Source organism: Bubalus bubalis, chromosome 1 (assembly GCF_019923935.1).
Source record: "Bubalus bubalis isolate 160015118507 breed Murrah chromosome 1, NDDB_SH_1, whole genome shotgun sequence".
NCBI lineage: Eukaryota > Metazoa > Chordata > Mammalia > Artiodactyla > Bovidae > Bubalus > Bubalus bubalis.
Genome location: NC_059157.1, coordinates 173,449,728 through 173,477,381, shown reverse-complemented (window position 1 = coordinate 173,477,381; position 27,654 = coordinate 173,449,728). Strand labels below are relative to the sequence as shown.

The 27,654-nt window shown below is 42.9% G+C and overlaps 1 protein-coding gene across 2 annotated transcripts in view; it reads left to right on the top strand.

Annotated features, from left to right (window-relative positions):
* CLSTN2 (calsyntenin 2) overlaps positions 1–27,654 on the top strand; it is a 731,303-nt gene that overhangs the window by 539,749 nt on the left and 163,900 nt on the right. For both annotated transcript variants that reach the window (XM_044946560.2, XM_006061606.4), the window contains exons 3-5: positions 18,191–18,386; positions 19,758–19,966; positions 26,690–26,839. In XM_044946560.2, the coding sequence (XP_044802495.2) occupies positions 18,191–18,386; positions 19,758–19,966; positions 26,690–26,839 (555 nt within the window). The remainder of the gene's footprint in view (positions 1–18,190; positions 18,387–19,757; positions 19,967–26,689; positions 26,840–27,654) is intronic.

Below are 27,654 nucleotides of genomic sequence, written 5' to 3'. Positions count from 1 at the left end.
AGGGGACGACAGAGGATGAGATGGCTGGATGGCATCACCGACTCGATGGACATGAGTTTAAGTGAATTCCGGGAGTTGGTGATGGACAGGGAGGCCTGGCGTGCTGCGATTCATGGGGTTGCAAAGAGTCAGACACAACTGAGTGACTGAACTGAACCGAACTGGGGAGAAGGGGTGGTATTTTCCAAGGATTATGGATGTTTCTGTGAGAGAGTCTGTGTTCAGAGTCTTCTCATTTCCCTTTAAGTCCCTTTACTTGTACCTTTTACAATCTCAAGTGTTTTACTCACAGGAAAATCCTTTTACTCACAGGGAAAGGAGCACAATGCATTAAATTTGTGTGAATCTGAATGATTCTAACTAGGAAAAGTACAATAAGAATATTGACATAGTATGACTTTTGCAATATATATTTATTATTTTATAAAAATATTTTTTAGTATTAATGTGAATAGTGTAATATTAAATTTGTTTTATAAAAATAAAATTTTCTTTATAAAGAGCTATACATTTTTAATTCTAGTGATTAAGTGAATTGTAAACTAGAACCTTATTGTCAGAAGACTTCTACCTTGGCTGGTAATTAGTATTAAAACCATTTGTCAGTACATACATCTGAATTTATAAAAGTGACCACTGTGCTATTATTTAAATTTTTACTGTCATTAAAATATCAAATAGTTTTTGTCCTATAACAATGCCATCCAAGCAGTCATTAAGATGCAATGCTAATGCGAAGCCTGACAATGAACACTTTGGGAACTTGAGCTAAATTTGGATTTATCATCTGAAGAAGGCCAAATGGGCTGTTTTTTTAAGAGGAAGCATTCTCCTAAATGTTAGGAATCATGCTAAGAAATAAAAATCAGTGTTAAAGCAGAACAGTTCTACAGTTACTGTAGAGTGAATCTCTCTACATTTATTTTTATGGGAAAATTAGCCTTTAATGGTGTATATTATGAATAACGTAGAGCAGCATTGTCCAACATAAACATAATTCAAGCAGATACATGATATATGTTTTCTCATAGCCTCACTAAAACAGTAAAGAGAAACGGGTGAAATTGGTTTTACTAATGTATGTTATATAACCCAAAATATCTAATATAATCATTTTGTTATGTTGGCAAATAGAAACTTATTGAGAAATTTTACATTCTATTTTTCATTAAAAAGGTCTTTTTCCACAGTGAAAAGCATAAAACATTTAACAAGTCATTCTTTGAAGAGAAACTTTCTTCCTGTGTCTGTCCAAGTTCCAAAAGACACTGCAGATGAAAAAAACTCAGAATAAAGGAGACAGAGAAAATGAAAACTGAGCTTGAGCCTCTGACTGGTTCAATCTTGAGGCCATGTCTGAGCCCTCTGTCTGGACACTGAGGAAAATGGGGACAGAAAGAGATTCCAAAGATTTTAGCTGTCAGCATGATTCTACCAATTCTATTTGAATATTAGGTCTTCTTCTGAATAATTGATGAGGCTGCAATATTCAGCCCTTATATCTTGAGAACTCATTAGCACTTATTAACCTCAAACATCTTTAATTATTTGATCTGATATACAGCTTCTATTTCTGAAACTCAGTTGGGAGCCCCAGGAGAGCAAGGACAGAGTCTTGGGGTTCTGGGGACCTCAGCACCTAGTAAGATGCACTTCTGACAGCAAGTAGGTGCTTACAAAAATTTTGTTGATGGAGATAATTGGACAGTAGTTAAAGGCCATTATATTTGTATGTGACTTTTTCACTTTCGGGGTGCTTCAACATCCATTTTATTTTCTCAAAGGGAAAAGGAGTTAGTATCACTTTGAGATAAGGCTCAAGGTGATGATTGTGAAGTGAGTCTGACTCACCTGTCAGTTCAATTCAGTCACTCAGTCATGTCCAACTCTTTGTGACCCCATGGACTGCAGCACACCAGGCTTCTCTGTCCATCACAACTCCTGGTGCTTACTCAAACTTACATATTAAGTCACTGATGCCACCCAACCATCTCATCCTGTCATCCCTTTCTCCTCTACCTTCAGTCTTTTCCAGCATCAGAGTATTTTCCAATGAGTTGGCTCTCTGAATCAGGTGACCGAAGTATTGAAGTTTCAGCTTCAGCATTAGTCCTTCCAATGAATATTCAGGGCGGATTTCCTTTAGGATGGACTGGTTGCACCTCCTTGCAGTCCAAGGGACTCTCAAGAGTCTTCTCCAACACCACAGTTCAAAAGCATCAATTCTTTGGCACTCAGCTTTCTTTATGGTCCAACTCTCACATCCATACATGACTACCAGAAAAACCATAGCTTTGACTATATGGATCTTTGTTGGCAAAGTAATGTCTCTGTTTTTAATATGCTGTCTAGGTTTATCATAGCTTTCTTCCAAGAAGAAAGTGTCTTTTATTTCATGGCTGCAGTCACCATCTGCAGTGATTTTGGAGCCCAAGAATATAAAGTCTCTCACTGTTTCCATTGTTTCCCCATCTATTTGCCATAAAATGATGGGACCGGATGCCAGGATCTTAGTTTTCTGAGTGTTGAGTTTTAAGCCAGCTTTTTCACTCTCCTCTTTCACTTTCATCAAGAGACTCCTTAGTTACCCTTCACTTTCTGCCATAAGGGTGGTGTCATCTGCATACCTGAGTTTAATGATATATCTCCCAGAAATCTTGAATCCAACTTGTGCTTCATCCTGTCAGCATTTTGCATGATGTACTCTGCATAGAAATTAATAAGCAGGGTGACAATAAATAGCCTTGACATACTCTTTTCCCAATTTGGAACCAGTCTGTTGTTCCATGTCTGGTTGTAACTCTTGCTTCTTGACCTACATACAGATTTCTCAGGAGGCAGGTCAGGTGGTCTGGTATTCCCATCTCTTTAAGAATTTTCCACAGTTTGTTGCGATCCACACATCAAAGACTTTGGCATAGTCAATAAAGCAGAAGTAGATGTTTTTTTTCCCGGAATTCTCTTGCTTTTTCTATGATCTAATGATGTTGACAATTTGATCTCTGGTTCCTCTGCCTTCTCTACATCCAGCTTGAACATCTGGAAGTTCTTGGTTCAAGAACTGTTGAAGCCTAACTTAGAGAATTTTGAGCATTACTTTGCTAGCGTGCAAGATGAGAGAAATTTGTGTGGTAGTTTGAACATTTTTTGGCATTGCCTTTCTTTGGGATTGGAATGAGAACTAAACTTTTCCAGTCCTGTGGCCACTGCTGAATTTTCCAAATTTGCTGGCATATTGAGTGCAGCACTTTTGGAGCATCATCTTTTAGGATTTGAAGTAGCTCAGCTGGAATTCCATCACCTCCACTGGCTTTGTTCATAGTGATTCTTCCTAAGGCCCACTTGACTTTGCATTCCACGATGTCTGGCTCTAGATGAGTGATCACACCATCGTAGTTATCTGGGTCGTGAAGATCTTTTTTGTGTAGTTCTTCTGTGTATTCTTGTCAACTTTCCTTAACATCTTCTGCTTCTGTTAGATCCATACCATTTCTGTTCTCTATTGAGCCCATCTTTGCATGAAATGTTCCCTTGATAGCTCTAATCTTCTTGAAGAGATCTCTAGCCTTTCCCATTCTATTGTTTTCCTCTATTTCTTTGCATTGATCACTGAGAAAAGCTTTCTTTTCCCTCCTTGCTATTCTTTGGAAATCTGCATTCAGATGGGTATATCTTTCCTTTTCTCCTTTGCCTTTAGCATCTCTACTTTTCTCAGCTATTTGTAAGGCCTCCTCAGACAACCATTTTGCCTTTTTTGCAATTCTTTTGGGGATGGTTTTGATCACCACCTCCTGTAAAATGTTACAAACCTCCATCCATAGTTCTTCAGGCACTCTGTCTTTCAGATCTAATCCCTTGAATCTATTTGTCACTTCTACTGTATAGTCATAAGGGATTTGATTTAGGTCATACCTGAATGGTCTAGTGGTTTCCCCTACTTTGTTCAATTTAAGTCTGAATTTCCCATTAAGGAGTTCATGATCTGAGCCACAGTCAGCTCCCGGTCTTGTTTTTGCTGACTGTATGGAGCGTCTCCATATTCAGCTGCAAAGAATATAATCAATCTGATTTCAGTATTGACCATCTGATGATGTCTATGTGTAGAGTCATCTCTTGTGTTGGAAGAGGGTGTTTGCTATGTCCAGTGCATTCTCTTGGAAAAACTCTGTTAGCCTTTGTCCTGCTTAATTTTGTACTCCAAGGCCTAATTTGCCTATTACTGTGGTATCTCTTGACTTCCCTCTTTTGCATTTCAGTCCCCTATAATGAAAAGGATATCTTTTTTTGGTGTTAGTTCTAGAAGGTTTTTTAGGACTTCACCTGTATCCAACAGCTATGTGCAAACAAGATCCCTTCATTTTTTTTTCTTCTTTTTATTTTAATTGGAGGCTAATTACTTTACAATATTGTAGTAGTTTTGCCATACATGCACATGAATCAGCCATGGGCGTACAAGTGTTCCCCATCCTGACCCTCCTTCCCACCTCCCTCCCCATCCCATCTCTCAGGATCATCGCAGTGCACCAGCCCTGAGCACCCTGTCTCATGCATCGAACCTGGACTGGCAATCTATTTCACATATGATAATGTACATGTTTCAATGCCATTCTCCCAAATCATCCCACCCTCTCCCTCTCCCACAGGGTCCAACAGACTGTTCTATATATCTGTGTCACTTTTGCTTTCTCACATATAGGGTCATCGTTACCATCTTTCTAAATTCCATGAAAAGTGAAAGTGAAAGTGAAGTCGCTCAGTCGTGTCTGACTGTTTGCAACCCCATGGACTGTAGCCCACCAGGCCCCTCAGTTCTTGGGATTCTCCAGGCAAGAGTACTGGAGTGGGTTGCCATTTCCTTCTCCAGGAGATCTTCCCAACCCAGGGATCAAACGCAGGTCTCCTGCACTGCAGGCAGACGCTTTACCCTCTGAGCCACCAGGGAAGCCCATAAATTCCATAAATATGCATTAATATACTGTATTGGTGTTTTTCTTTCTGACTTACTTCACTCTGTAATAGGCTCTAATTTCATCCACCTCATTAGAACTGATTCAAGTGCATTCTTTTTAATAGCTGAATAATACTCCATTGTGTATATGTACCACAGCTTTCTTATCCATTCATCTGCTGATGGACATCTAGGTTGCTTCCATGTCCTGGCTATTGTAAACATTTAAAAATAAGACTCTCTACCCTTATTTTACAGTCCTCATTCCCACTGGCAGTGGGAAAGGTACTTATCCCCATCCTATAATTGCATCTAGGCCAGTAATTTTTTATACACTCAAAAATTAAACACTCTCTTGTTAAATATTAAAAATCCAGCCACTATAAACAGTCACTGTCCTGGTCAATGAGGTATTCTTGCTCATTCCCTCTTTCTGCCATCTGTCCACACCTTATCTGAATTGTGGACACCTCAGGATCAACCAGTGAGGTCAGCAGAAGGACTGGGAATTATTAACATTGGTAAGATCACACAGTGGAACTAGGAAACAGCCCATCTGATATGGCCTGCCATCCCTTTCTGTTGCCTCCCTCATTCAGCTGGGATGAGAATTCCATTGTATAGCTTTTCACGAATCACTTAACCCAGTTGATGCCATTGTAAATTCTTAGCTTCAGAAAGAAAAAAGTACTATTCTGGTTATAATATGGTGGCCATTGGAGGGAGATTGCTGTATTCCCATTTCATAAATGGAGAGATGGAGGTGTAGGAAAATTTAACTTTTTATAAATTTTAGAGAAGACAAGTGAAGAGTCAGGGTTTGAATCTAGATTTGCCTTACTCTTCGGCACTGATCCTTCTGCTGGGAAAAGCAGCACGAAAACCTTTGCAAAGAGAAAGACGTGGCCGTGTCCACAGAACAGGGTCTTGTCTCAGCAAAGGCTGAAAGGTTTTCCTTCTTGCAGTTATGGTGGTGGCCACATGACAACCACCACTAATTCTAGAAGTATTTAAGAGAGAGATTGGCTGATCCATCATCATTTATGTTCTCACAACACCCAGAATAGACACCTACTGCCGCCTCAACAGTACACTGTCGCACTCATCTCTTTGTATGTCTGCCTCCTTTTCCTGTTTTCAAAGACAGAGCTAGTCTCTGGTTCATCTAAACCTCCCATTCCTGGCCAGGCTGGTCAGCACACAGAGAGAAGGGGGCTACTTGTTTTCACTGTGAAGTGAAAGTCAGTCGTGTCCGACTCTTTGCGACCCCATGGACTATACAGTGCATGAATTCTTCAGGCCAGAATACTGGAATGGGTAGCCTTTCCCTTCTCTAGGGGATCTGCCCAACCCAGGTCTCCCTCATTGCAAGCAGATTCTTTACCAGCTGAGCCACCAGGGAAGCCCAAGGATACTGGAGTGGGTAGCCTATGCCTTCTCCAGTGGATCTTCCTGACCCAGGAATCAAACCAGGGTCTCCTGCATTGCAGGTGGATTCTTTATCAACTGAGCGACTAGGGAAGCTGTAGCCCTAAAAAATGTCTGGCTCACTATAAATGTGAGCTAGAGTAAACTTTATAAATTATTATTATTCATTTTATTCTTACTATATTTTTTTATGCCTGGGGAAGATTTGATGAGTGAATGATAACCACAGCATGTTTTTGTACTTGGGAGTCCTTCACCTTCAGACCATGGGCTCCAACCAGACAAATGGTTGCCTGACATCTCTCCAAGCTCTTTGTGACCCAGTTGTGACTCACTGAACCCTGGGGATGACTCCAAATCTCTTAACATATATGTTGGTTGCTACACCATTTATTCTTTCAACAATATTGTTGAAGAAGGAAAAAATGCATTAACTTCATTGGTTTTTCAGCAAAAACATAACCACTGTGTTAATCTTCCAAAAGGAAGGGGATTTTTATTTAGCACAAAGCTTTAGGAAAATGACAATGACTTTTGAAATAAGAGAGTATATTTTATTTTTGCTCAATACTGAGTAGATAACTATAAATGGTGACATTCCCCCACCGCCACCTTTGGTTTCTAATAGAAACAAAGTAAGTTGCCAATATGCTTCTAGCTGCTGCAGGTCTTCAGGCAGGATTTATTATAATTGTAATAATAAAAAGTAGATAGACTTTTATGCTTTCCAAAGTTCATTTTAGGGTGTCAGTGCAGCCTCACTGAATGTTCAGGATTAGGCATGGCTATATCCTCAGTTGTGAATAGGAACTTGGGATACACTCAAGGTCTTACAGCTGAGAAGAGCAGGGCTGGGGCTCAGTGCAAGGCCAGCTGCCTGTGTTGATTGATCTGAAATCTTCCTGCCACCTAGATACATGAGGGGGCAGCCAAGTTCAGGGATACTCCATTGAATCTTTCCCTTCAACTTGTCACTTTTGGAAATTTCAAGTTTTTATTTGAAGTGGGAGGGCTTAAAATCAACCTTTTTTTTTTTAAGCATACATTCAGCCTTGATTTGATGTTCTGCACATGATTACCACTTGGTGTGATTAGCATTTGTCCTGTCCTTTTTTTATTACACCTTATGTGACTACAGGTGGCTCCACATAGAGGTGTGGAGCACACTTTAAGAAACCCTTCTGCCCAGCCCCCAGGTGGTGTGGTCAGTGTTCCCTGCCTGCCAAGTGTGTGTACTGGGAGGACAGAGGATGCAGCTCAGAGCAGATGGTTCCATCCTCCATTGGCAGGGACCTCACCAATCTGAAGCAGAAGCCTTGACAATATCTATCATTTTCCTCAAACCTGGGGTCATAAACCTGGCCTGATGTTTGTTCCAACAATTCTATCTGCATGCTTGGGGTGCAGTGTTTCTCAAGGAGATGCTATGGCCATTTCGGGTGAGACTGTTCTCAGTGGTATAAGACTGGCCTGCTGAGGACAGAACGTTTAGCACCCTTACATGTGTACACGCTCAGTCGCTCAGTCATGTCTGACTCTTTGGGACCCCACGTACTGTAGCCTGCTAGGCTCCACCATTCATGAGATTTTCCAGGCAAGAATACTAGAGCTAGTTGCCATTTCCTTCTCCAGGAGATCTTCCCAATCCAGGGATCAAACTTATGTCTCTTGTGTCTCCTGAATCGGCAGGCAGGTTCTTTACCAAACGAGCCACCAGGAAAGCCCTTGGCACCCTTGACTCCTGCCCAGTAAAGGCCATTAGCAACCTCCTGTCACTGTGATGAGCAAAATCAGACAGACACACAAACCCCACCCCCCAAAATCTCTCCCCATGAAGCAGGACTGGCCCTGGACGAGATTTTGCGGATTCATAGGATGCAGTCATTGGCCAACAATATCCAGGAAAGTTGTTAAGCTGTGAATGATAAGTGTAAAGTACTTACTTCAAGGAGTCGCCAGACTGTTTGCTTGTTAGGCAAATGCTCTTTTTTTTTTTTTTTTAAACTTTTATTTGTTTTTGACTGTGCTGGGTCTTCATTACTGCACATGGGGCTTTCTCAAATTACAGCAAGCAGAGGCTGCTCTCCAGTTGTGGTGTGCAGGATTCTCATTGCGGTGGCTTCTCTCGTCGTGGAGCACAGACACTGGTGCATTCGAGCTTCAGTAGCTGTGGCCCCTAGTCTTAGTTGCTCCATGGCATGTGGAATATTCCCGGACCAAGGATCAAACCCATGCCCCCTGCATTGGCAGGTGGGTTCTTAACCTCTAGACCGTAAGGGAAGCCCTCAGACTGTTTTTAATGACACATGTGACACACATTGAAAATATTTCTGATGGTGAAATGACTTCCACATTTGGCCTCTTCCATTCTCAAACATGAACAGGGACTTTGCCAGAAGTGTGTGGCTTTTCTTCCATATAATAACAATGGTAAGCACTAACATATATATAGTACTTACTTCATGGCAAGCACTGTTAAGCACTTTGCGTGTATTGACTCATTTAATCCTTCCAACAACCAAGAATGCTATGAATAACTGTTACTAATATCATGCCAGTTCATAGATGAGAAAGCAGTCACAGAGAGATAAGTGATTTGCCCAAGGTCACACATGTAGATAATGGAGGATTCCAGTCCAGCCTGTCTGGCTGCAGAGCCAGAGGTTAACCATCCATGCTTGAATGAAGATGTGGAAATGAAGCCCCACCCCCAGCACCTTGTTGATATCAAGTTCTGCCTGGTTCTTCTTATTACAAATGCCTCAGCTGTGCAACGCAGAGAAAACCGAGTTGCTCTGAGATCAGGAGTTTTCTGACAGGTGGTGGGTCATGTTGCAAGTACCAGGAATAGAATATGGAATCATGATCTGGCTGGCAACTATGGTTGGTAAATGATAAACTTTTTGGTTTCATGACCACTTTAAACATTTCATTGCTAATGACACTTTGGGTTATATCTACTGATATTTACTGTATTCGAAACAAAAATTGAGAAGATTCCAAATGCTAATTTATTAACTTTTTTTTTTAATCACAATAATAAACTCATTACAAGTTAACATATATAACTGATTTGACCCAAAAAATAAATTTTCCAAAACAAAATTAGTGTGAAGAGTGGCACCGTGCACATTTTTGCAGTCTCTTCAATGTCTGCTTCAATAGAGGCCAGCTAGACCCTCATAACTTCTCTCCCTTCTATCTGTTGCAATATGCTGTGTAGGTTAAAGTATGTGAAGAAAAAAATAGGGCCTCACTCAGGTATGTAGTTGGAAAAGGAAGGAGTATTTTAATCTTTTCAGATAATCGTAGCTATTCTTCTCTGATACTGTGCCAGAACGCTGTAAGTAATAGCTTCTTTTGTAAATTATTATTTATTTTGGCTGCGCTGGGTCTTCATTGCTGCAAGTAGGCTTTCTCTAGTTGCGGCGTGCAGAGGCTACTTTCTAGTTGTGGTGTGTGAGCTTCTCATTGTGGTGTCTTCTCTTGTTGTGCCCCGAAGTCTCTAGAGAGTGGGCTCAGTAGTCGTGGTACATGGGCTTAGTTGCTCTGAGGCATGTGAGATCATCCCAGACCAGGGATCAAACCCATACCCCCTTACATTGAGAGGCAGACTCTCAACCACTGGACTACCAGGGAAGTCCCAGTAATAGTTTCTTTTTTTTTTTTCTACATCAATCAATTTTATTTTATTTTTTTTTAATTTTATTTTATTTAACTTTACAATATTGTATTGGTTTTGCCATATATCAAAATGAATCTGCCACAGGTAAGAAGACTGGAACTGGAGGAATCAACCTGCCTGACTTCAGGCTCTACTACAAAGCCACAGTCATCAAGACAGTATGGTACTGGCACAATGACAGAAATATAGATCAATGGAACAAAATAGAAAGCCCAGAGATAAACCCACGCACCTGTGGACACCTTATCTTTGACAAAGGAGGCAAGAATATACAATGGATTAAAGACAATATCTTTAACAAAAGTAGTGCTGGGAAATCTGGTCAACCACTTGTAAAAGAATGAAACTAGAGCACTTTCTAACACCATATACAAAAATAAACTCAAAATGGATTAAAGATCTAAACGTAAGACCAGAAACTATAAAACTCCTAGAGGAGAACATAGGCAAAACACTCTCCGACATACATCACAGCAGGATCCTCTATGACCCACCTCCCAGAATATTGGAAATAAAAGCAAAAATAAACAAATGGGACCTGATTAAACTTAAAAGCTTCTGCACAACAAAGGAAACTATAAGCAAGGTGAAAAGACAGCCTTCCGAATGGGAGAAAATAATAGCTAATGAAGCAACAGACAAACAACTAATCTCAAAAATATACAAGAAATTCCTACAGCTCAATATCAGAAAAATAAATGACCCAATCAAAAAATGGGCCAAAGAACTAAATAGACATTTCTCCAAAAAAGACATACAGATGGCTAACAAACACATGAAAAGATGCTCAACATCACTCATTATCAGAGAAATGCAAATCAAAACCACTATGAGGTACCATTTCACGCCAGTCAGAATGGCTGCGATCCAAAAGTCTACAAGCAATAAATGCTGGAGAGGGTGTGGAGAAAAGGGATCCCTCTTACACTGTTGGTGGGAATGCAAACTAGTACAGCCACTATGAAGAACAGTGTGGAGATTCCTTAAAAAACTGGAAATAGAACTGCCTTATGATCCAGCAATCCCACTGCTGGGCATACACACTGAGGAAACCAGAATTGAAAGAGACACGTGTACCCCAATGTTCATCGCAGCACTGTTTAATATAGCCAGACATGGAAGCAACCTAGATGCCCATCAGCAGATGAATGGATAAGAAAGCTGTGGTACATATACACAACGGAGTATTACTCAGCCATTAAAAAGAATACATTTGAATCAGTTCTAATGTGGTGGATGAAACTGGAGCCTATTATACAGAATGAAGTAAGCCAGAAAGAAAAACACCAATACAGTATACTAATGCATATATATGGAATTTAGAAAGATGGTAACAATAACCCTGTATACAAGACAGCAAAAGAGACACTGATGTATAGAACAGTCTTTTGGACTCTGTGGGAGAGGGAGAGTGTGGGATGATTTGGGAGAATGGCATTGAAATATGTATAATATCATATATGAAACGAGTCACCAGTCCAGGTTCGATGCACGATACTGGATGCTTGGGGCTGGTGCACTGGGACGACCCAGAGGGATGGTATGGGGAGGGAGGAGGGAGGAGGGTTCAGGATGGGGAACACATGTATACCAGTAATAGTTTCTTAAAGTTTAGGTACCATAAAGAATCTGAAATCATATCAATGAACTTATTATATACTGCTGTATTAAAATCCATTGGTCCATTTCACACTTTGAATGAATCTTTTACTCATACATTCTGCATAACAATATGCATTGGTCATTTAGGAGATATTGATTTCAGGCTAAGTAGATCTTTCAAAAGTTGACATATTTCATTATACCCTATCAACATTTACATTCCTTAATACCACTACTCATTTCATCAGAAAAGTATTAAAGCATTGGTAAATTGTCACACTGTCTGTGGCAGACACAGATTTTCCAAAATTGAAGTCTCACATTTATCATTGGTTAACCACTATTATGAGTTCTTTTTCTTGAAGTGACAGACTTACTTTAAAAGAAAGCCTGCCACACACTCATTTAAATAAACATAGTTTGTCTGTCAGTCATTCTTTTCAAGTAAAAGTAGCATCTCCTATGAAAACATCCTAGTTTAGCTCCCACTCAACTTAAATCACACAGATGCCTTTCCTACCATTCTTTGCTCTACAAAGATGCTTTATGAGTATTTTCCATTTTGTTATGCAGAATATTAAAAGACATGTACTCAAGGATTGAGATTTATGAAAATTGGCAATATTTACTGCATCATTAAAGACATTCTTAAGTGAAATTGGACTTCTTCCTTTATTTTTACAGTTGACTACCTGTCACATAGAATGCAGTCAGGCGCTACTAAGGCATCAGCACTTTTATTCACCATTGCTTTTATACCATCAGTGCAAATATCAACAGGGCAAAAGTCACATAACATCTTAGTGTTAATATGATGGTTTTGACTTTGAGGGCCTTGCAGAAAGGTCCTTAGGGACCCAAGGGGTGTACAGATCACACTTTGAAATCCCGTCTCCTAGAACATCATACCCACCCAGTGATAAGCAACATGAAGGACAGAGGGCACAGGATTTACATTCAAAGGGTCTAGAACTCAGTTCTTGATCCACTTCTTACTATCAAAGAGACCTTGGGTCAACCACTTAATCTCTCTGAGGCTCAGGTTTTGCACCTGAAAAATAAAATCAACCCAATCTGTTGGTCAAGGGTATTCAAGGGTATGAAGAAAATATATTATAAAAATCAGTTTCATTAATTCATTCATTCATCAATTTCACCTATTTTTTCATTCATTCATTTTCCCTAGAATCTTATGGAAGGAATTAAGAGAGAGTTTTTTTCAAGAGATAACTACACCAATTTCTGCTGATGTGTCATATGGTGTGTTACGGCAGAGGAAAAGGTATTTGTGAGAAGGAGGGAGGTGATGAGGGGCTGGAGCCACATGACAACCGCCCTCACGACACTGCAGGGGCTCCTCTACTGATCTGGCCCCTCCAGGGGCTCTCAGTGAAGCAGAATTCAACCACCTTAGGCCACAGCTAAGGCCCCATGCTGCTGGCCCCATTTCACCAGAGTCCATTGCTGATCCCAAGTGTGTGTGCCCCTCTGCATCGAATTCCCACACACAGGTCATACACCAACTGTCCCACCCAGGAAAGCGGGTTGGAAAGCAAGATTTTAAAAGTGGTATTTTCTATATGGAAGCCATTAGGTCTGATCTTTTAAATACATCATCCTCCTACTACTGTGCTTTATTAGTAATAACAAATTCTGGTGACAGGCCTCACAAAAGATCAAGACAGCCCAATGTGTCACTCACAGATGTTGGGAACTGCAATTTTAAATATCCTTCTTCCTCAAGACTCTGTCCCAGCACATTCCTGTCTTTCAGTCTCTCTTTCAACTTGCTGTGTTTTTAATTTGCTATTTGATGTGATTCTAAGTAAATAAAAATTAAAAATTTCAATTATTAGCATAATTTCTACCATTTATCTTTATACTATGCAATGGCAGTTTCAAATGCAAATAGAAGAGCAGTTAACTGCTATGCAGAATCTCTGAAAATTACAGAATTTGCATGTCCTAGCTCAGGTATGCATGCATATTTTATTCTTCACCAGAGCAGTGTAAATGCTACACAAGCAATACTCACCTGTTTTCATTTCACTTCTTTATATGCATATATTCTACCAATGTTCTGTACCTTTGGCTTGCTGGTAGTAAGGATGGTATAAAAAGAAAAGGAATAATGGGTGGTTTTATCTTTATCTCTCTGTCATCCTTTTCAGCCTAAGTGATTGCCTACTACAGGGAAGAACATAGTAACAGAGGATATGACAACGTTCTTTGGTCACTTGCCTTCATTCTGTGTTCAATTTTCATTTAAACAGAAAGGGTAGCCTCATGGGGTTATCAGCTCCCTGCCTAGTGGATTACTGAGTTGTAGATGTCACATGCTCACCTTGCTCTTGCTGAGGTTCCTGAATCTCCTTCTCCACGTCATGGGTCCGCTAGAATACTCTGCTCATGGCATATCCTGACCACTAGATACGAATGGGGAGCAATGAATAGGGAGCACCTCCATTGCTTAAGAAAGACCCCATTGTTCCATCAGATTTCATTTACAAACCCAAGTTCAAAGATAACATTATTAAGAATTTCAGTGTGGCAGCAGCAGAGATTTCAACCATGCTTAGGGCCCTCTTGAGCACACGGCCCCTGAGTGCCTCTTCGGTTACAAATCCATGAAGCTGGCCCTGCCCCATTGCCTCTACTCCTGCCACACGGGTCTCTGCAGTCCCTCGTCCCTTCCTGCTGAAGGGCACTCCCATGTGTTACCCTCCTGCTTGAAACTCAGTTTACTCTCCTGTGGCCTGAGTGTCTCCCTTTTTCTCTTCCTGTGATCTCAGCTCCAGTCATCACATCTATCTTAGACCTCCCTGCCCAGTCTCCCCAGGTCAGGACTCTTAGCACCTCCTTCAATGCACATATCACCATCACCATCCTTCCTGAGAGCAGGTGATTATCCAATTCCTTAATTTCCTCCTACACTGGACTGCTATCACCCCAGCACTGGGTGGGCTTTGATCATCACTATTTCATCAGTGCTGGGAGCATGCTGCTGCTGCTAAGTCGCTTCAGTCGTGTCCAACTCTGTGCGACCCCATGGACTGCAGCCCACCAGGCTTCTCCATCCCTGGGATTCTACAGGAAAGAACACTGGAGTGGGTCGTCATTTCCTTCTCCAATGCATGAAAGTGGAAAGTGAAAGAAGTTGCTCAGTCGTGTCTGACTCCTAGCGACCCCATGGACTGGACTGCAGCCCACCAGGCTCCTCCATCCATGGGATTCTCCGGGCAACACTACTGGAGTGGGGTGCCATTGGAGCATAGTTCCTAATAAATATTTATGAGATGGATGAATGGGTGAATAAATGAATGAACATTTTTGCAGCCAGAACACAAGAGTCAGATGAAGAGGTGGGATCAATGAGGGTAATGTATTTCACTAGGGTGAATTCTAGTTTTTGTTCAAAGGAGGCTAAGTCCCATCTCAGTCTGAGCTGGTGCAGACTAGGTGAGCATGGCATAGTCCTTGTGAACTTCACTGTCTCTTCTAGGAGGTAATGAGGACTTGAGGATTGGGTATCTTTATGCCTTAAGGGAGGGATCCCCAACCTCTGGGCCACAGACCAGTTGCCTCTTGTCAGATCAGTGGTGACATTGGATTAGAAACGGGGTGCACAATAAATGTAATGACTTGAATCATCCTGAAACCATCCCCCCGACATCCCCAATCTGTGGAAAAATCATCTTCCACAAAATCAATTCCTGGTACCAAAAGCATTGGGGACCACTGCCTTAAGGTATTTTCTTTGTGTCTCCAGGTCCAGCACTTACTCAAAAAATACTGGCTCTATTGAGTTGAATCGAGCTGCATTTAGTTCCATGAAAATATGTGGCCCTGAGGTTTACTTTTCTCAGCCTCCCCTGTGTCTGGATCTCCCCTTCCTCCTTTGCCTTTTCCTCCTTCCTCTCCTTTCTTCTGGTTCAGGATTTCTGAGCCTTGAGGACTACTCCAGATGAGATCGAGTGTCTCTAACAGAGAATTGCCCTCATTCACGTTCAGTTTAATTGGACTTTTCAAAGAGAAAGGATCCAATGAGTCTTAGAATTGTGGCAATAGTTGGGAACTTCAGAGAATACCCTAGAACTAATCTGGGCACATTTACTGCTAGTATTCCCGTAACTGGCATTGATCTTGAGATAGAGTCTCAAGGCAGGCATGTCAGAAGTCCATCTCTTCAAGCCCAGCCAATTCAGAGCAGAAATGAGACTTGAGGATGGGATGAAACCCCTTCTCCCGCCTTGAAGGCTGTAGACCTAGTCTTGTTCAAGAAGCAGTACAGTGACAAAAAGGGAAGCAACCTTCTTGTTAGAGCCTGGCCCACAAACTGTCTGTCTTGTTCATTATTCCATGACTACATTTGAGAAATGGCCAGGAGGGAATGTAGTGAAAATGGAGTGTTCATAATGAAATTGAGGATCGATGAAATAATAAAAAACAAAAGCCTAAAGGTAAAATTGGTATTGATTGGCCATCTCAGAAAACATTGTTAGTAAGAGATCAGGGCATGCTTCCTCTATGTAAAATGGGGGCTTTCTCTCCTGAGTGAGGCTTGAACAGGATTTTAGAATGTTACCAGGAGCAATTCCTGTGGGGGTCCTCTGAGAAGGCTGCTTGGAGATGGTGCAGTGAAGCAGAAAGGGTGTGGAGTTAGGACTCAGCCATATCCAGGGTTTATACCAACTTTCCCTCTGTGACCTTGAGCAAGCAATAACTTCTCTGATCCTTTTTGTTGTTAATTTGTACTAATTGGTATAAAATGTCTGCCTTGCAGGTTTATTGGGATGATTAAAGCAGATCACCTGGGTGGGGGTACAAAGCTGGATGCCTGGGCAGAGCAGACATGCAATCATGTTATCCCTTCTTCTCATGGTGTCTGTTCTTTGGAGCAGCTGGGCAGGTGCCTGGTCACTCTGAATGTGAGGACCCCATTAAAGTATATACAGCAGGCACCTCACCCTGGTCCCAGCAGTGCAGCTGGGACAGTGTCAGACCAGGACTGGGGCATGCCAGGTAGATGCTCTCCCTGCAACATCATCTCCTGGTGCTGTTACTGATGACACAGTTGAAACCCAGCGAGTCAACATAATTTGACTAAATCAGCTAGAAAGTAGCAAACCTGGAACGTGACTCAGGCCCTTGGGCTCAAGACTACATTTTATTCACCAGCAGCCTGGACCCCTTGATGCCCATGTCACATGATGCTCACCCAGCTCTTTGCACTATGAATGGTCCTTCTGGATATCTACACATTGTCTCCCCAACAAGTCCATAAGTTCCCTCAACACAGGGAGAGAATGTGTCTCAAACCTTTAGTACTTTCCAGAACACTTACTACAGGGCTCAGAGTCAGGGTTCAAGAAGTCAATATTTGCCAATTGAGGTAAAGAAGATATTTTCATTGCTTTATCATTTTAATGCAGAGAAAAAGGTATAATAACACATGAACCCAGCTCAGGGAGAGAAATGCATTCATTTTACAGCATGGTCAGTTCTTTAAGAAGGTGGTTTCTCAGGCTTCATGGGGATTCTGAAATTCACATAGACTCATCTCCACTGTTTGGAGAGAAAATGGCAAGCTCAGAGTGGTGTCCGTCCCAGTCCCCACAGAGAAGTAGTGGATGAGAGACGTGAAGGGGGTTGCAGGAATGTGGGGTGCTTAAACCAGGAGTAAAGGGCAGAGCAGAGCAGTGCTGCTCACACTGACTGAGCAAACAGGTCACCTGGGGACCCCAATTAAGTTATCAGAGGCAAACTCTTGTATATAGGATAGATAAAAAAACAAGTTTCTACTATAGCACAGGGAACAATATTCAATATCCTGTGATAAACTGTAATGCAGAAGAATATAAAAAAGAATGTATATACATATATACTTATATATAACTAAGTCACTTGGCTATACAGCAGAAATTAACACAATATTATAACTCAACTATACTTTAAAAAAAAAGATATAATGGACATACTAAAAAAATAAAAAAGATGTAGCTCCTGACTCAGGAGGTCCAGGGTCCAGGTCCTAGGAGCCTGTAATTCTAACAAGCTCCCCAGGGATGCCCAGGTCACTGCTCCACAGAGCACACTTCCAAGAATCGAGGATGTTGTCACAGAACAAAAGACAGTGAAAGCTTTGGCCTTTTTCTCCTTTCCTCTGTAGTCATTTGTCTTTTGACTGTGGTCAAATTCCTTAATCTCATTCTGGGCAGAGGGCAGGCGAGAAACCTGCCAGGAAAACTGGCAAACTGGGATGAACAGCCAGCTCCCCTGCGTGATGACCACCCTCCCCACCCCCTTGCTTTTTCTGCCAGCTGCACTGGATGGGGGACATTCCGATGTTACCATCCCAGAAAGGAACAAGTTGGACTGGCTCCCTAAAGGCTGCTTCCAGCTTGACAATTATCTGCGTGGAGGGAAATGGCCAGGGCTTTTGGGTTTGTAAGTCTGGTCCAGTTGAAGCTCTGTGTGCAGTCTGGCTGTTCTTAAGACGCTTTCTCTCTCCTTCTGTCCTCCTGCAGGAGAAATCTGTGCATTCAAGATACACGGCCAGGAGTTGCCCTTTGAGGCCGTGGTGCTCAACAAGACATCTGGAGAAGGCCGGCTCCGTGCCAAGAGCCCCATTGACTGTGAGCTGCAGAAGGAGTACACGTTCATCATCCAGGCCTATGACTGTGGCACGGGGCCCCGGGAGACAGCCTGGAAGAAATCTCACAAGTGAGTGACCTGATGGAGCTCCCCGCTGCCCTCCCCTGCCTGGCTGTCTGTTTCGATACGCATGCGTATCACTCCTTGAAGCTCCAGCCTGCCAGACCGCTGGCTAGGTCCACAGGCCCCTGCAGGCATCAGCATGGGTCACTTTCTACCCCTCTGCTTCACGTGCAGACACTCTGATTTTACTATCAGGACTGAGGTCAGTTGTCACTTCCTCTAGGAAGCTTTTCATGACCCAACCCATCCCTGCAGAACTGGTTGGAACCTTTCCCTGGATTTCTGCCAGGCCATATGCTTCTGTCGGTCATAGCGCCTTTCATTCAGGGGTTATAGAGTGTGAAAGTGGTAGTCGCTCAATTGTGTCCAACTCTTTGCAACCCCGTGGACTATAGCCCACCAGGCTCCTCTGTCCATGAAATTCTCCAGGCAAGAATACTGGAGTGCATTGCTATTTCATTCTCCAGGATATCTTTCTGACCCAGGGATCGAACCCTGTTCTCCTGCATTGCAGGCAGATTCTTTACCATCTGAGCCACCAAGGAAGCCTCATTTGGGGTTATAACTCTCTCAAATTGGGTCAGAGTAAGAGTGGCTCAATACTTTGGCCACCTGATGCGAAGAACTGACTCATTGGAAAAGACCCTGATTCTGGGAAAGATTGAAGGCAGGAGGAGAAGGGGACAATAGGGGATAAGATGGTTGGATGGCATCATTGACTTGATGAACACGAGTCTGAGCAAGGTATGGGAGTTGGTGATGGACAGGGAAGCCTGGCGTGCTACAGTCCACAGGGTCGCAAAGAGTCGGATGCTACTGAACTGAACTGAACTGAAGGGTGGCTCAATTCTTACTGAGTGGAGTATGAATGGACAAATGAGCTAGAGAGATGCAGGGATTCCTAACCTCCAGGATCTAATGCCTGGTGATCTGAGGTGGAGCTGATGTAACAATAATAATAGAAATAAAGTGCACAATAAATGTAATGTGATTGAATCATTTTGAAACCATCCCCTCCCCCCAACCCCGGTCCACGGAAAAACTATCTTCCATGAAATTGGTCCCTGGTGCCAAAAAGCTTGGAGAGCACTGAATTCTAGAGGAAATGTGTTGCCTAAAGCTGGGTAACAAGGAAGGTCAAAGAAGTTGGGTGGGGGGTATCTCTCTGGGGTGAATTCATCTCGAAGGATTGGGGCAGGACAGGCAGAGGCATCTCAGTGGAGGGGAGGACAGGGCCCTCAGACAACAGCCAACCCAGTTGTCATGATTTCTCCACTCTCGTGGCCTTGGGACCTGAATCAGTGCCCATGGGAAGTGCAGGAGTCTGGTGCAATTCTTTCATTACTGGTCTCTCTTCCTTCCTGTGTGTTGTCCTAGGGCTGTGGTCCATATCCAGGTGAAGGACGTCAATGAGTTTGCTCCCACCTTCAAAGAGCCAGCCTACAAGGCTATCGTGACGGAGGGCAAGATCTATGACAGCATCCTGCAAGTGGAGGCCATCGACGAAGACTGCTCCCCCCAGTACAGCCAGATTTGCAACTATGAAATCGTTACAACTGATGTGCCTTTTGCCATCGACAGGAATGGTGAGTGTCCTTAGAGGACCCCAGTGGATGGGAGCAGGGAACAGCTCCACCCCCCAACCCTCTGAAAGGCCAAGTTCAGGCTCTGAATGTACTTGGCCAAGTGATGCCTCCCTGCCACCCCTGATCTAGGCTCTGTACCCAGAACTTGGGTACATTCCCTGCACTAGATTAGCAGCACATAATTAGCAGCCCAGTCAGGTCTAAAGTAAAAGTGTTAGTCACTCAGTTGTGTCTGACTCTTTGCGACCCAATGGACTGTAGCCTGCCAGGCTCCTCTATCCATGGAATTCTCCAGGTAAGAGTACTGGAGTGGGTTCCCATTCCCTTCTCCAAAACACCCCAAGATCCCTTGTAAACCTCTTTAGTGAATAGTCTATAGAACTCATGCTGTGTATCTGGATGCCGAAGACAGGTTGGTTTTCTGGTAGAATTTTCCTGCTGTCATTCAAGCGTGAGCCATACCATCAACTCAGCCACATCTTAGTTTCCTATATAACAAACTGTAGCATCACTTCTGCACCAAAACCGTCTGCTCCCAAAGAGACGCTAAAAGAACAGGTGGAGATTTTGGAAACACCTTCTAAGCTGTAGATTTTCTAAACTATAGGAATCTTTAAAGCTCTTGCCAATTTTGTTTGGTTTTTGATTTGTTTCTTAATTTTTATTATAGTTGCTTTACGATGTTGTGTTAGTTTCTGCTGTACAGCAAAGTGAGTCCCCTGCACATGTACATATATCCCCTCTTCTTTGGATTTCCTTCCCATTTAGGTCAGAGCATTGAGTAGAGTTCCCTGTGCTATACAGTAGGCTCTAATTAGTTATCTGTTTTATACATAGTGGTGTATATATGTCAATCCCAATCTCCCAGTTCATCCCACCCTCCCTTCCCCTCTTGGTATCCATACACTTGTTCTCTGCATTTGTGCCTCTATTTCTGTTTTGCAAATAGTCATCTGTGTCATTTTTCCAGGTTCCACATATATGAATTAATATGCAGTATTTGTTTTTCTCTTTCTGACTTGCTTCACTCTATATAACAGTCTCTAGGTCCATCCATGTCTTTGCAAACAGCACAGTTCCATCACTTTTGTGGTTGAGTAATATTCCATTGTATATATGTGCCACATCATCTTTATCCATTCTTGCCAATGTTTTTTTAGAATTTCTCCCCTAATTGGAATGAGGAATGAAAGACCCGTCCCACTATACCCCAATCTCAAACTAAACTTAGAAAGCCATTTGGATATTTCCCCATCAGCATTATTTTTAAATCTCATTCCAGTATAAACACCATAAGCAGAGGCCCAGGCAGCTCAGCCCATTTCAACTCTCAATAATTTGATATTAATCAAATGATAATTATTTGCCAACTATGTTGTTTCATTATTAGCATGAGTGTGTGGTCATATGTATATTATCCTCATTTTATTTTAAACAAGATTTAACTGCTCAAAGATGTAAACTTTGTATAACCTGAGGTTCATCCACTCTGTCAATGTTTATTAAGTGCCAGGCACAGTCTGGAAGCTGGGAATAGAGAGAGAAGGGAAGTCATAGCATAAGCGGGCCTGCCCACATGGAGCTTACCATCTAGCAAAATTAAAAAAAAAAAAAACTAGAAAGGCAGCATCAGGGATGAAGATGGTGCACAAAGCGTGCCCTGAACCAGACCCAGGGGTAGGCAGTGACTTAGCCATGAGCCTACTGGTAGCCAGTGCCTAGAGGGAAATACCATCAGTCACCTGCTTGCAAATCTTCAGTGCTTCCCAGGCTTCCTGATGTTGAGACCAGGGAGAAACATACCCTGTAACAGAGTGCTCTGCATCCTGGGAATTGTTGCAGATTCCCTCATCCTTGGCATCCAGGAGTTTATCATCTGTCTCGAAAGATGAAACCAATATTCATAAAGCAGATAACGTGATAATAGAGACATTTCCTTATAAGATGCTCAAACACATGGCCAGTGTCAGTCACACACCTGGGCATCACTCACTAGAGGTTAATTCTGTGGGACACAAAATCAGTGCATGAGGAAGTAAAGGAGAAAATACTGTACTGTAATTAAAGTTTGGCTCAGGATTAAGAAGCAGGTAATTTCATTTGTAGAGCCTGCCAGAACTGCTCTGGATAGCTTTTCCTACAAGGCCCTGTGACGTAGCTGATCTGTCCCCACCACACACACACACAGGCACTCACACCCCACTGTATAAAATATAGAGTAATGCTTTATATTTTTCTGGTCTCCAATGGTCAGCTGTGAAGTCTATGACTCTGAGAGCTCTGGAACTGGGGGAGTGACAAGTCCTTGCTATAGAGCTGGACTGGATGGGGGGAGGGCATCCAGAACTAGTGGTCAAGCTGCCCTTGGCCTCCTGCCTTAGTTCTGGAGAGCCACAGCCCCGGGAGAGAGGAGATGCTAATTCCTTTATCAGAGGGTAAACTGCCCCAGCCATGACGATAATTACTCACCTTGATGAGCCATTTCACTAACATATGCCAATTTATTTCCCTGGCTGTCTCATTAAAAGTGAGTAACGGTCCTTCGCCAGGCCTCTGCCTCCAACGTTGGTTTACAGCCTGAGATGTAGAGGAGAGCGGGTACTCCCAGGGATTGTGGGCCCTTGACGGCAAGGTTTACAAAAGCAGTTCTCCATTAATGAAGACAGGACCTCAGGGCAGACACAGAAGCAGCTCCCATTCTAATGAGCTTTCCAGTTGGCCCTTATCCATCACTTCTCCCAGCGACCTTCCCAGCTCCTTGAAGAAGTTCTTCACATGCATATTAGAAAAAGTACTGCTGAGTTGGGGTCCACTCATTCAGGCCCCAGGACTTTAGGGAGATGGCTCTGGGGCCCTTCCACCTGCCAGACTCTTTGCTTGTGGGGGAAAGAAGGGAAACAGGGCATCAGGGAAGATAGATGACATGGAAGTGATTTGACCTGTCTGAACGCAAGAATCAACCTCTTCCAACCAGGGGTCCTCAGCCTCCCTTCCCTTGAATTCCTCCCCTGAGATATGGGGGTAGCAGTGAGGCCTCGAGGAGAGGCAGTGCCTGTGGATGAAGTTAGCAGGGTACCTGGCATAGAGAGTATTCCATTCATGACACCATGATTATCAGATACTTGCCTGGGTGACTAGGACATGAAGGTTACGCACTCCCCATGGATTTTCAAGCTGAAATTATGAGCAGGTAACTAAGTTGGTGGCATTGCCACCTCTTGGGATATTCTGGATCCGTTTCAGATGGCTTCCGGTCCCCTGTATCTTCTAGCACTTGACTAGTCTCTCTCAGATTGGTAGGTTGTAGATCCTCACTTCGTTGAACTGATGGAAAAACTGATTCCTAAAGAGTAAAGAGCTGGTAGAGTGGGGACTGGAGCCAGGTCCCCTGAATGTTGATCCCAAAGCTTTTTCACCAGTGATATTATCACTGTCCTCAGTGATACTTGACAGGAATGTATGACAATGGTATTTAAGTTCAAAAATACAAAGTTTCATCTTATTCCTCTGCCCACCACTGTGAGAGAGAGGGAAAGAAGGCGATCCTTGATAATTACTTAAACTTGATGTCAGATTTTCATTGTAAAATGGGAATTAAATACTGTGCCTGAGGGACTTCCCTGGTGGTCTAGTTATTAAGAATCAGCCTTCCAGTGCTGGAGACACAGTTCAATCCCTGGTCAGGGAACTAAGATCCCACATATTGTGGGGCAGCTAATCCTGCATAGCGCAGCTGGAGAAGCCCACATTAGCCACAAATAGAGAAAGCCCGAGCACCACAGTGAAGACCAGCGCAGCTGAAATAGACAAATAAATAAATACTGTGCCTGTATGAGAGGGCGGATCTCACAAGGCACTCCTCAGACTGTCGGCACAGAGCAAGCACTCAGCCAGGGGTGGGGATGACCGCACAGGGAGGTGCAGGGCTCACCGGGACACCTGCCTCCACTCAGCAGGCTTTCGTACCCTCCAAGCAGTGGTTGGTTTCACACAGCCTCTGCTGAGCCCTCTGCAGGCTTCCCTGGAGAGTCAGGGCCCTTGGCCACCTAAGAGTGCGGTGTGAGCCCAAGTCTGCTTATCTCCAAGTACGTGAACATACTTCCCTTCCACCTGAATAAAAGAGGAACTGCTCGCCCCTGGTGGGAAACTGGGCAGCATAGAAAAGTATGAAGAAGTCACTTTTGTAATCCCACCAAAGAGAACTACCACTGACATTTTGCTAGCACTTTTTCCATGAAGTTTTGAAACAAAAGTAAGGCCACACTTTCCCTTTTTCATTTATCATTTAATTGTACAGATTTTTTCCATCCGTAAAACAGTTCATAATTAATACTTTACTGTGAAGAGCAGTCCATCTAAGCAGAGATTCAGGCTTAGCTTGTCTCCTGATGATTGGGCACCCAGTTTCTTTACTCTTTTTCAATGTTTTAATAATAAATAATGCTTAAATGAACATATTTGTTGGTTTGCAATTTGTATCATTTTCCTGGAGTCAGTTTTTAGATGTGAAATGACTTGGCCAAAAGGTATGAGCAGTTGCAAAGTGACCAACCTGTGTGGCTTTCCAAAACGGCTGCTCCAATTTAAATTCCGGCAGAAGGAGGGTGTAGGTCAATGCACTTGTCTCATTGCATCCACCGCCCCAGCTGAGTTTTCAAAAAATACTTTCACTGTGACACATGGTAGATACTGATAGTTCTTTGAGAGTTAGCTTCCCAGGTTCATTTGAAACAGAGAAATACTCACAGAGATCAGTGCTCACCTGGGGTAGCTGTGGACTCAGGTCTCCTGAGAAGATGCGACTAGGAGAAATCATTAACCAGTTGGGAGAATAATAACAATTGTCACAAAAGCAAAAGGATGGTTTTTTGTGATCTTTAAAAAAAAATTTTTTTTAAGTGTGACTTAGCCAAATACAACCCTTCCCCCACAACTATTGGCAACATTATTATACTCTCATGTTTACCTAATGCTCCAAATCCTATCATCTGAGACCCATTCTCCCTTGTGTGAAACTGGTGGTGGTGGAGAAAGCAAGTTAGTTTCTCAGACAGTTTCATTAAGACTTCTTACTCAAGTGGAGCTGTGGTAAATTGAGCCAAGGATTGCGGTCTTGAGTGTTTCTTTTTCTCCCACAATCAATAGTGTTGGTCTGCTGAATGTTACACGGGCCTGTAAACCCTGGGCCTTCCCCTTCTACAAGGTGTATCTTTTGAGAGCCATTTAACTTTAGAGAAAGAGAAAGATAAAACTTTTTGTTCAAAATTCAATTTGATATTGCTGAAGCATATTCTCATGGTCCTATTACAGCGCTTCCACCTGGCAGAAGTACTCCCTTGTGATGGCTATAACCATGAACTAGTTTGTTAACAGAAGCCACAGAGAATATTACCAACCCCACACTGAGCCCTTTCACACATGCGCAGGGCCCCGAGCTGAGACTGAAATATATAGCTGAGTCACACAGTCATAGAGAACAGACTAGTAGTTGCCGGGGGGAGGGGGTGTGGGGGAGGGAAGGACTGGGAGTTCCGGATGAGCAGATGCAAACTAGGACATGTAGGGTGGATAAACAACATGGTCCTAGTGTATAGCACGGGGAACTATATTCAATATCCTGTGATAAGCCATAATGGAAAAGAACATGCAAAAGAATACGTATGTATAACTGAGTCACTTTGCTGTACAGCAGAAATTAACACAACGTTGCAAATTTAATAATTTTTAAAAAAATTCAACAAAGCTGCACAGAAATTGTATACCTGAGTCAGTGATTCCATGTTTGTGTATTTGCTTGTTGATTTGTTTTTTAATTTCCATCTTCTTGATTTTGCTTCTAGCAAAGGATGATGATATCATTTGAGTTCTAATTTGCTGTCAACTCTAATTTTCACTGGAAAAGAAAAGCCAGAATGAAATTATTCTTCTGAAAGGAAGACTTTAATCTCTGGGAATCAAACAGTTAAAAGAATTAAATGTGCATCAGGCCTTGATTCATTTTTGAAACCAAAATTGTATTTCAGCAAAAATAGTCAAATAAAAGTTTGCTCATTAATTGTCAAATATTTCTGAACCATTGTATCAAACCCACGGGAACAAAAATACACAAATGGCTCAGAAACAATATCTGATCTCTCTTGGAGAAGAAAAATGTCTTTGCCACCGGGGCAAGGAATCTATTATTCTGTGTAGCTTTCAGAAGAGAGGTCACACGTCTTCTCTTATTGATTTTACTTCTTATTTGGTAGCAAAATAATGTGAGAAGAGGCAGTGCATGTTCCTGGCAAAGAGCCCAGATGTTAAAAAAAAAAATACATGTTGAGGAGTTTCTGAATTCCATCTTTTTCCCAGAGATTTCCTGTAACATGAGCACACGACACCCTGTATCAGGGACATAGCCACATGGGCGTAGTTTAGGGTGGTATTCTGACAACCCCGTACTTAATACAACCACTTGGGTTCCAGATGTGTGCACAGAATTCCCTGCCAGTTCTGTCCCACAGCTGGAGTGGCTCCAGCCAGCAGTTCCTAGAACTCTGCCACTAAGGATCAAGCAGGCCACATGTGGAAGCCACGCTCCCTACGTGCCCTAGCTTTTATAAAGAGATAGGAAAAGGGAACATTTTATTCTGGTGAAGGCTGGAGGAGGGCAGAAGGGATTTTGAAGAACTGCAACTTGGTTCACTTGATCTGAAATTATTTTCAATGTCCCTCTGTCCTCAGGCAACGTCAGAAACACGGAGAAGCTGAGCTATGACAAGCAGCACCAGTATGAGATCCTAGTAACCGCCTATGACTGCGGACAGAAGCCAGCAGCGCAGGACACCCTGGTACAGGTGGACGTGAAGCCAGTTTGCAAGCCTGGCTGGCAAGGTGGGCCTGCTCTTGTCAGATTTGTCGGCTGAAGGCAGCTTGGCCATGTGTCTCGGAGGGGCTGCACCTGCCTTCTGATCATCACAATGTATCACTAGAGGAGTTTGTAAAGCACAGGCAGTCTGCTGTGAGAAATGGAGTAGCCTATTTGTTCTCACAACTCCTGGGTGATATATTGCCCCCACTGTACAGCTTAAAATGTCCAAGGCAACTCATCTAACTCATGTGCCCAGTTTGTCCAGGATGCCCTTTCTCAAGTCTTATGACATCTTCCAATCAATAGTAATTATCCCACAGTGCTCAGGAGAAAGTGCCGGAAAGCCTACAAGTTTTGATCATTGCTCAGCACCCGGGGAAGGTTGTGTGTTCCTTGGGCTTGCACGGAGAGCACACAGGCAGAGGTTGGAGAGCCAGAATACAGCCTCTGCATTAGCAGGTTTCTAAACTATTGGCTCTGGCAGTGGAGACACAATGGCCTAAGATGGATGTGGATTTTTGTTTACCTCTTTTAGGATACAAAGATAGAAGGTTCAGCTTACTCTTAGGTGATGGAGATATAGCAATGAACTAAGGAGAAATAAGCTTTCCTAGTGGCTCAGACAGCAAAGCGTCTGTCTGCAATGCAGGAGACCTGGGTTGGATCCCTGGGCTGGGAAGATCCTCTGGAGAAGGAAATGGCAGCCCACTCCAGTATTCTTGCCTGGAAAATCCCATGGACCACGGAGCCTGGTAGGCTACCGTCCATGGGATCACAAAGACTCGGACACGACTGAGCGACTTCACTTTCACTTTCACTTTCAAGGAGAAATAAGGAT